Source organism: Stegastes partitus, unplaced genomic scaffold (assembly GCF_000690725.1).
Source record: "Stegastes partitus isolate 25-593 unplaced genomic scaffold, Stegastes_partitus-1.0.2 Scaffold141, whole genome shotgun sequence".
Taxonomy (NCBI): domain Eukaryota; kingdom Metazoa; phylum Chordata; class Actinopteri; family Pomacentridae; genus Stegastes; species Stegastes partitus.
In genome coordinates, this window is record NW_007577872.1 from 74,849 (window position 1) to 84,596 (window position 9,748).

At 42.9% G+C, this 9,748-nt stretch overlaps 1 protein-coding gene across 3 annotated transcripts in view; it reads right to left on the minus strand.

Moving 5' to 3' along the window:
- Positions 1 to 9,748, minus strand: part of LOC103355267 (ras and Rab interactor 2) — a 69,116-nt gene that overhangs the window by 37,077 nt on the left and 22,291 nt on the right. The window contains exons 1-2 of one of the 3 annotated variants that reach the window (XM_008278991.1): positions 2,731 to 3,015; positions 2,535 to 2,631 (exon numbers count right to left, since the gene is read on the minus strand). In XM_008278991.1, coding sequence (XP_008277213.1) covers positions 2,535 to 2,594 — 60 coding nt within the window. In that variant the 5' untranslated portion in view covers positions 2,595 to 2,631; positions 2,731 to 3,015. Of the gene's footprint in view, positions 1 to 2,534; positions 2,632 to 2,730; positions 3,017 to 9,748 lie in introns of those variants that run through there. The other 2 variants (XM_008278993.1, XM_008278992.1) reach the window with 2 other exon arrangements.

A 9,748-nucleotide genomic window follows, 5' to 3' on the forward strand; every position in this document is an offset into this window, starting at 1 on the left:
AAAACAGAATTAGCTAACAGGCTAACAGGCTATTTAGTTGTTTTACTATGCTGACGGTCAAATTGTGAAAATGTGTAACGGTAAAAGAGGCTAGTTTAACACATGCTAGCTGGCTAGCATACAGAGAACACGTATACTGTGGAGGTTCGTACTGTGGAGGTCCTGTAATTAAATATTTCACCAAACCAGCTCCACATGTGGCAGGAAAACCTCCGACTGATGTCTATACGTGTGTTATTGGTGCTGCTTTGTGCTTCCTGCACATTTTCTATAAAACTGGATGGTAAAAAACAGATTAGCCTCCGATTAGCTTGAACGAAATTAAATGCATTTGCGTTGTTTGTTGACACAGTGTGGGTTTTATACGCATTTACAGATAACGAAGCAAAACTACATGGAAAACACAGGTCCTGATGGTAAAAGTGCAAACAGTCTCAGAGCTTTTTAATCAACTCTCACTTAATATCCACCTTGAACGTCACTAAACAAAAGATCCATATTTGTAGCTGCGAAAAAATATCATTTTTTTGCAGAACATTTTATCCTGTTTGTGATTTGTGTGAACGTTTGATGACATTAGTGCATAAATTCTTGAATTATGGGCAAAAAAACAATGTTTTGTATGTACAGTGAACATGTGAGTTTAGGCATCACCGTATTTTTTAGTCACGATATGGAAATAAAGCGAAGATGAATGTTTGGCAATTCATTTAAGGCACCAATTTAACACTTGACTGTGCAAGAAACGGGGTTAAGCTCAGTTTAAACTGCTTTAAAAGCACTTTTGGTAATAGTTTGCCTCTTCTGTCGATGGTTTACTGTTAGAAGAAACACAGATGTTTTGGGCTTCTGTCAGCGTGCACTCAAAGGCAGCAAATGCAGAAATAACGTGATTCTTAAGGATATTTGTAAATTATTGGCAGGTGAAGTCTTGAATATGAGAGGTTTCTCGAGAGGTTTAATCAGCAAACGGACTGTTTCTGTTTATCTGTAGGAGCTTTAACACGTCAAGATGAAAAAGAGGTTGGATAAAAAACATGTTTGGATGATTGAAAATTAGCAACGTGCAGGAATTCAGCGTTCAGGAGAATCAGACCAACTCTGCGGGTCGACTCGCTCTCAGGAAAGTGTTTTTGTTCGGCCGGCAGGACATGAAAGATGACGAACGTCTGAGAGGAAAGCAGAAGCAGAGACGAACTGGAATCTGTTAATTCTCCAGAAACAGATCGAGCGTTTTAATGACACATCTGGCGCCGCGGGAAGAAAAAAGGAAGAAAAAGAAAAGCTGTCGGTTTGTGTTGTTTTGAACGAGAGGCTGCAGCGAGAGACGACGACGACGTGCCTGATCTGTGACGACAGCTTTTAGAGAAACAAAACAGAAGATGAAAGGAGTCGCGTTGGTCCTCCGGCGGGTTTGTCGGGCCGCCAGCCGGTGCAGCTGCCGTCGGTCGCGTCCAGCTCGAGATGTGGCAGCGATTGAAGGAAAACTGTCGGGACGCACGGATCCGCTCTAACGTTTCATCAATCTGTGCTCGATTACATTTCCTGAGAGGAAAAACTACTGCGTCACAAATAACAACGTGAGAGTTTGAGTAAAGGCTCAGCAGAATAAAAAGGTCCCTGAGCACATAAATCCGTTAATTCTCTTCAGAAAGTCAGCGATTTGTTAATAATCATGTTAGAAAAGTGATAATTGTTCACCTGCATGTAAACCTGCTCAAGTCAATGGTAAGAATTAATCTAGAGGTCTGAAAAAATGTGCTGACAGAGACGTTGGCAGCGATGATAAGTCAGCGGCCTTTACCTTTAATTCACATAAACTTAAGGCTGTTTGAACAACAACATCTCAGAAACCATTAAAGAGAAAAGCCTGGACTTTCCTCTGTTATTTCGCATCATGTCACTAATTCAGAATCTGCAATTTTGGACAAACAGATAAAACATTCTCTGATTGTGTTGACATAGGTCCCAGAAGTCAACTAGAGATTATTTCTGAACCACGTGTAGCTGCAGTCACACAAATAAGCAGAAAGTATGTTAGAAAAGTAAAGTTGGTCAGATGTAGTCCATGTGTGCTGAACTCTAAACACTTTCAGAGCAAATCGGTCGATAAGCCGACGTAAACAAAGTGTCTCTGTTTGGTTCTCGGCCTTCATTTGAAGATCATATCTGCTTTTAAAGGAAATACCGCATTTCATTTTAAAACAACAGATCATCGATTATGATGTTTTTATTCTTCACAGGAAATAAAATGGATTTTTCAAACTTTTAGATGCGTTGTTTTTTTCATATGTGGTTTCTCCACAACCAGGTCAAATCTTTAAAGGTGCAACAAACATCTTTTTACATAATAAAACATGTCAGAAAGGGAGATTCTGCACTTTCAGGGTTTTGTTTTGGTCTTGTAATTTAGCATTTGTGGGGTTTTTTTCTGTTTGAAACAAAGTGCTGAGTCACCGTTTCCCAGACCAAACCCCCCACATTCAGCCTCACAGACCTTGATGCCTTTTAAATGATCTTTGTTTCGTCTTTACCTTGAAGAAGCTGCCGCTCCGGTCGGTGAGGCCGCCGGGGGGAGGAGTGCTGGAGGCCATGTCGTCGTCTTCTCGGTCCGTCTGAACGTCTGCAGCTCTGTGGGTCAAAAAAAAAAAAAAACAGGCTTCAGTTGTGGTGAAAGGAAATTCCTGCATCGGCCGAGGGATCCCTTCGCCCGGTCCGTCCTCTTATTACCTGCCTGTCCGGCTCCGCTCCCCTCATTCCTTCACCCCGTTCCCATGTCCTCATACGGACATAATTAATTTTCCATCTCAGACGGCTTCACTTCCAGCACAGCTGCCTCCACACCCATCGCAGCAGAGAGCTTTAAAACTCCTCCGAGCGAAGCTGCAGCTAAACAACTGTCCAATGGTTGAGTTTCTTTTAAACAAAAAAAGTCACTAAAACCAACTTGTTGCAGACGATCTGAGCCACTCCAGACCGTCTTTCTCCAAACTTCGCCTCTCTGTCGTCGTATTTATCTGTTTTATCTGAATCCCCTCCTTCCTCCGTCTCAGCAGCAGACTGAAACTATTAACACAGTCCTTCCCTTCCTGGCAAAGCTTCACAGTCCTCATGAACCGTTTAGATCTCGCACAAAAAAGGAAACCATCATCAGAGCATCGAGAAAAATGTTAGCGTAGATGCTCTTAAACGGACTCCCAAGTCGCGTAAACAGTGGTTCCAGTGAACCAATTCTGACACACACAAGCGCTTAAACGTGAAACGACTACTCAGAATGATGACCTTTTAGACTCGGTTTAATGTCCTGTAGCGCTCAGCCTGAATCGAGTCACTGCAGCTCAGTTTTAGGCCACGTTTACACATCGACAGAAACGGGTCTAACATTGTTCACACCAGATGGTTTTCCAAAAAACATCTTCATTTACACAAACCCCCATATACACGTCGTTAAGAGCTGCTATGAGCATGCCAGACCTATAGGGGGCGGCGTAACGAGAAGCATACGTCCTATTACTTCAACGATAACGGGGCGAGGGTTGTTTGTTTGGACCGACAGAGAAGTGGAGCTGCTCCTGAATGTGGTGTCAGAGTACGAAACAAGTAAAATACTTGAAAATATTAACCGGGAAACACATCAGTCCAAGTATATGGAGGTAGCCAAACCGCAAACATGGGCCGCACACATATGACGCTGATGATGCTTTTGTCGCATACCGTGATGACAAACTCTGCCTCCTCCTGTCTACACGCAAACGTAATGATGTCGTTTTTCCAAATCTCTACTGTTTCAGATGTGATCGTTTCTGGTGACTTGTAGCTTTGTTTACGTGTAAACCAAAGGTCCACTGAAATACCACTGTTTTTGCTATGTGTAAATGCTATCGGAAAAGGGGGGGAAAAAAAAACACCTTTTTCTCGTTTGCAATTCTTTAAAATCATCACATTCATCTTTGGATGCAGCTCAGCCCAGGATGCAGCCATGGTGTCCCCTCAAAGTGAGGTTTGGGTGGAATATCTGCACACAGATTAAGATGGATTATTGTTCTATAGTTATGTAAACAGGTCATGTCCTCAATGCACGATTCAAAGCAGCTGCTTGGAGGCCGTTGTTGTTGTTGTTTCCTGTAACGAAGTGGAAAACAGCAACTGGCCGATAGTGGAAAGGGGAAGAGAAAACGTGAAGGACGACTTCTGTAAATCTGACTTCTAACTCACCTACACAACGCTTAAAATACAAAAAAGTCAAAAATAAACCTCTTGCATTCAACCGATTCTACAAAAAACTAAAAACTATCAGCTCGTCGTCACAACCGTGAAGCCGTTAAAAAATGAACTGCTACCAACAGTCACGTTTGTAAAATTCGGGGACTTTTCGGTTGAGCTGCAGGGAGTGTTCACTCAGAGTGAGGATACTTGTGTTTAATCTTTTATTTCTGATTAAATCCAGCTGCGTCATATGGCACAGTGAGCTCTGTGTCCTTCCAGCCTTGTGCTGTTTCCACTGAGGCAACAGGACTTCATACTGCAGTGAAAAATGAGCCCACAGTGAGTTAAAAAATGTGAGAGGAGCATAAAAACGCCCCGTTAGGATTAATGGAGAAACATTCAAGACGACAGCTCCTCGTCCTCTGACTTCCACGTGACTTAATCTAGACATCATGTATAAGAGTGAAGCAGCAGAACCACATGACGGACCGGCGGCCTTTCACTGATCCGGGACAGAACAAGACTGAGANGACTGTATTTGTATGAGGTGTTTATTTTCAGTCACAGTAAGTTGGTCGATCGGCTCTCATCCATCCAAACTCTACAACAACCTCTTTAATCAGGAGAAAAGTTCAGGATTAATCCATTATTTTCAGCAGCAGGAGGAACAGAGCGCCTACAAACTGACCCGACCTCATTGAACTGAACGTTTATTCAGAGTCGCCTCCAAACTAACTGACATCACGTTTAATAAAGTCGTCAGTGTTGCTGCGTTTTGTTCAACAGTCTGAACTTTGTGTGTCAACAACCGACATGTCAGATCGTCTAAAAACAGCAGCCGACTTGTTTCTGTTTCAGTTCTGCTGCATCTACCGCGCTACAGTTTGTGCTTAGTCTAAAATAATTTGACCGCCTCGCCGCTCAGCAGAGGTCCATAACGGGAGGCGTTCTCACCCCCATAAAGAGTTTATGAAGCAATGGAAAAGAAGCAGAAACCTCCTGTTATTACACAGGCTCCGAATTACATGAATAAGAATGTGGAAGAGGAGACATGGGAAATTCCTGAGCTGCAAAACGAAGGTCAACGACTGGATCTGGGCACGAGGCCGGAGAGGAAAAACACTGATAACCAGAGGAGCACTCAACAGCTCATGTTTGTGTTTCGCTGACTTTTATGGCGCTTCATTCGTCTGGGTTCGGTTTCCGCTGGTTTCATTTCAGGCTGAAGCCCGTGCAGCTCCTTTAAGGGTTACTGCATGTGTATTTGCAGAGGTAAGTGATTCTGTGCATGGGCTGCTGCTGCCGAAGCCACGGATGGAGTCAATGGGAAACTATGCGTTTGGTTTCGACGCAGACGCTCACAGAGAGCGCTTTCACAGGGCTGCAGAGGACGGAAAAAGCTGCAAAGCAAATTAGACGTGCGAGTTTGTTTCTCGGGCTAAATTTGGCTTTTTTTTTTTTTTTTAGTGGCTTTGAAAGCGGTTCAACTCATTCCTCGGTGCAATTTGTTGGACTAAACGACGCGAGCAGATGCAGTCAGGTGAAGCGCTGACTGTTTTAGGGAATCTGTCGTGAGGGTTTTGCACAATAAAACAAGATGTGACTGCTCTGGCTGTGTGTGTGTTTATTGTGATTTATAACTGAGCCAGTTTATCCAGGCTCCTTGGGCGCAGTCAGGACCAGGCATTCACTGTGCAGTCTGGTCAAAACCTTCATACGTTTTGCGTAACAAGAACCTGACACAGTTAAACCAGAATTCACTGCTGTGGCTTCCTGCTCCCATTAGACCACACAATGACCAACTCCCATCCTTCTCCTTGGTACCATAACCACACATTCTGTAAATGGTGAATATTCTGCTGCAATACTTATTTGGTTATACAGTTGTCACTCGATAATCCGACCCTTAACAATCCTAAACCTTGCTATCCGAAAGGTTTTTGGGAAAAACGAACAGAACCCATAAAAACAGCCTTAACATACCGACAGCCTTGGATTCTGACTCAGAAGTAAACATGGATGGTAACGGTGGAGCGTATCTGCCACTCCCCCACCGCCACCGATGGTGGAAACAGAAGTGTGAGCGCTAACTAAACTAGCATCAGCAGCCAAGTACTGCTTGTGCGCTCCGACCACTTCCACCCCGTCGGAGTGGAAGTGACCCTACTAACTGCGCTGAATATTTTGATATTCATCATTAATTGGATTTGTGTTGTTCAGACTGTCATGAAAACACCAGATCCAGGTCACATAGGGGCAAAACAATCGGATTTGAGTCACTTCTGCTGCCGTCTGAACATATTTACCGACGGGCCGTGCACAAGCCACCGGTCAGTTAGACGTGAAATCCAATGAACAATACACAAGTTATTATAACAACTATAAACAATAAATATTAACAACTAATGAGCCTTCCAGCTTCAAGCCCTCCTTGTATCTGGACCTCCGTCTTGACAATCCGACAGCCTTGATATCCGACATAAAGAAGGTTTTACATTTAGTGTCGGATCATCGAGTCACGACTGTGCACATTAGAATATATACCATTTTGTTAGTTATCTACTTGTGTACAATTTGTGCAATAATGAAACTCTACCAGTACGTCTATTCATCAAACATCCTGTGCCACACCACTGAATCATTGTTACAGTCGTTATATTTTACAGGTAGTACTTTATTTTCTATACATTCCTTGAATGTTTGCACCATCTTTGCTGCTGTAACACTGCATATATCCCCACCGTTGCCAGTATATTCATACACTAATCAGCCTCCTAAGGCACTCCAATCTCCGTGCTTCACTGTCAGGATCATGCATTCACTTCTGAGCGGGTTTACACCAAACATACTGGTCCCCATCTGGGTCTCAGCAGAACCAACAATGCTGCCCTACAAAGCCAGTGTTTCTGGTAAAAACTGACTTATGGCATTATATGTTCACACATAAACATCATGATGCCATATAAACATGTAACTCTGTATATATACAGAGTTTTTTTTATAAAAAACCAAAACCAAAACGTCTCCACCAACCAGTGAAGTCCAGACTCAGGAAAAGTTCAGACAGTGCCAATAAAAGTGAAGAAATGGACTAAAACGTGGCTCTTTGTGCAGCAGTTTGCTCGGCTCCCAGCGCTCCTGCAACACTCGTGACGCTCCCCAGACGTCCTGCTATGGAAACATGTCGAGCACAATCTGCAGTGAACCTGTTTAACGGCGTCAAAACATCAACTTGTCAACTTCAGTTTTATTTTGGGAAAGACGAAGAAGCTACAGGGAACCAAACCTAGCGAGTCGGTCGGATGGAAAGCGACAACCGTGTTGTTGTGGCCAGAAAAACCTGCATTATCAGCCTGTTAGCGCCAGACGTTCCCCCTCAGATGTCTGAGGATGTGAAAAGCAGAATTCTGTTTTTACAGTTCGACCCTGAGTGAATGATGAAGAAAACAATGAGCTCCAGGTGCACCTGACCTGATGAGTTTTGGGAAACCATGAGCTCCTGTTTCTCCTCTCTGCTCCAGTGTTCACAAAAACATTTCCACTTCGCTCTGTGTTCATATACAAATCAACCGGAACGCCATATTTTTGTATTAGAAGCTCAGAGTTGTTTGCGAAACTCTTCACATTTTGGAATTTGCTTGAAAATATTGAAAAATTTTAACTTTTGCGGTGGAATATGTGCACCAGGAAGTTAAAAAAAACAGAATTAGCTAACAGGCTAACAGGCTATTTAGTTGTTTTACTATGCTGACGGTCAAATTGTGAAAATGTGTAACGGTAAAAGAGGCTAGTTTAACACATGCTAGCTGGCTAGCATACAGAGAACACGTATACTGTGGAGGTTCGTACTGTGGAGGTCCTGTAATTAAATATTTCACCAAACCAGCTCCACATGTGGCAGGAAAACCTCCGACTGATGTCTATACGTGTGTTATTGGTGCTGCTTTGTGCTTCCTGCACATTTTCTATAAAACTGGATGGTAAAAAACAGATTAGCCTCCGATTAGCTTGAACGAAATTAAATGCATTTGCGTTGTTTGTTGACACAGTGTGGGTTTTATACGCATTTACAGATAACGAAGCAAAACTACATGGAAAACACAGGTCCTGATGGTAAAAGTGCAAACAGTCTCAGAGCTTTTTAATCAACTCTCACTTAATATCCACCTTGAACGTCACTAAACAAAAGATCCATATTTGTAGCTGCGAAAAAATATCATTTTTTTGCAGAACATTTTATCCTGTTTGTGATTTGTGTGAACGTTTGATGACATTAGTGCATAAATTCTTGAATTATGGGCAAAAAAACCAATGTTTTGTATGTACAGTGAACATGTGAGTTTAGGCATCACCGTATTTTTTAGTCACGATATGGAAATAAAGCGAAGATGAATGTTTGGCAATTCATTTAAGGCACCAATTTAACACTTGACTGTGCAAGAAACGGGGTTAAGCTCAGTTTAAACTGCTTTAAAAGCACTTTTGGTAATAGTTTGCCTCTTCTGTCGATGGTTTACTGTTAGAAGAAACACAGATGTTTTGGGCTTCTGTCAGCGTGCACTCAAAGGCAGCAAATGCAGAAATAACGTGATTCTTAAGGATATTTGTAAATTATTGGCAGGTGAAGTCTTGAATATGAGAGGTTTCTCGAGAGGTTTAATCAGCAAACGGACGGTTTCTGTTTATCTGTAGGAGCTTTAACACGTCAAGATGAAAAAGAGGTTGGATAAAAAAACATGTTTGGATGATTGAAAATTAGCAACGTGCAGGAATTCAGCGTTCAGGAGAACCAGACCAACTCTGCAGGTCGACTCGCTCTCAGGAAAGTGTTTTTGTTCGGCCGGCAGGACATGAAAGATGACGAACGTCTGAGAGGAAAGCAGAAGCAGAGACGAACTGGAATCTGTTAATTCTCCAGAAACAGATCGAGCGTTTTAATGACACATCTGGCGCCGCGGGAAGAAAAAAGGAAGAAAAAGAAAAGCTGTCGGTTTGTGTTGTTTTGAACGAGAGGCTGCAGCGAGAGACGACGACGACGTGCCTGATCTGTGACGACAGCTTTTAGAGAAACAAAACAGAAGATGAAAGGAGTCGCGTTGGTCCTCCGGCGGGTTTGTCGGGCCGCCAGCCGGTGCAGCTGCCGTCGGTCGCGTCCAGCTCGAGATGTGGCAGCGATTGAAGGAAAACTGTCGGGACGCACGGATCCGCTCTAACGTTTCATCAATCTGTGCTCGATTACATTTCCTGAGAGGAAAAACTACTGCGTCACAAATAACAACGTGAGAGTTTGAGTAAAGGCTCAGCAGAATAAAAAGGTCCCTGAGCACATAAATCCGTTAATTCTCTTCAGAAAGTCAGCGATTTGTTAATAATCATGTTAGAAAAGTGATAATTGTTCACCTGCATGTAAACCTGCTCAAGTCAATGGTAAGAATTAATGTAGAGGTCTGAAAAAATGTGCTGACAGAGACGTTGGCAGCGATGATAAGTCAGCGGCCTTTACCTTTAATTCACATAAACTTAAGGCTGTTTGAACAACAAC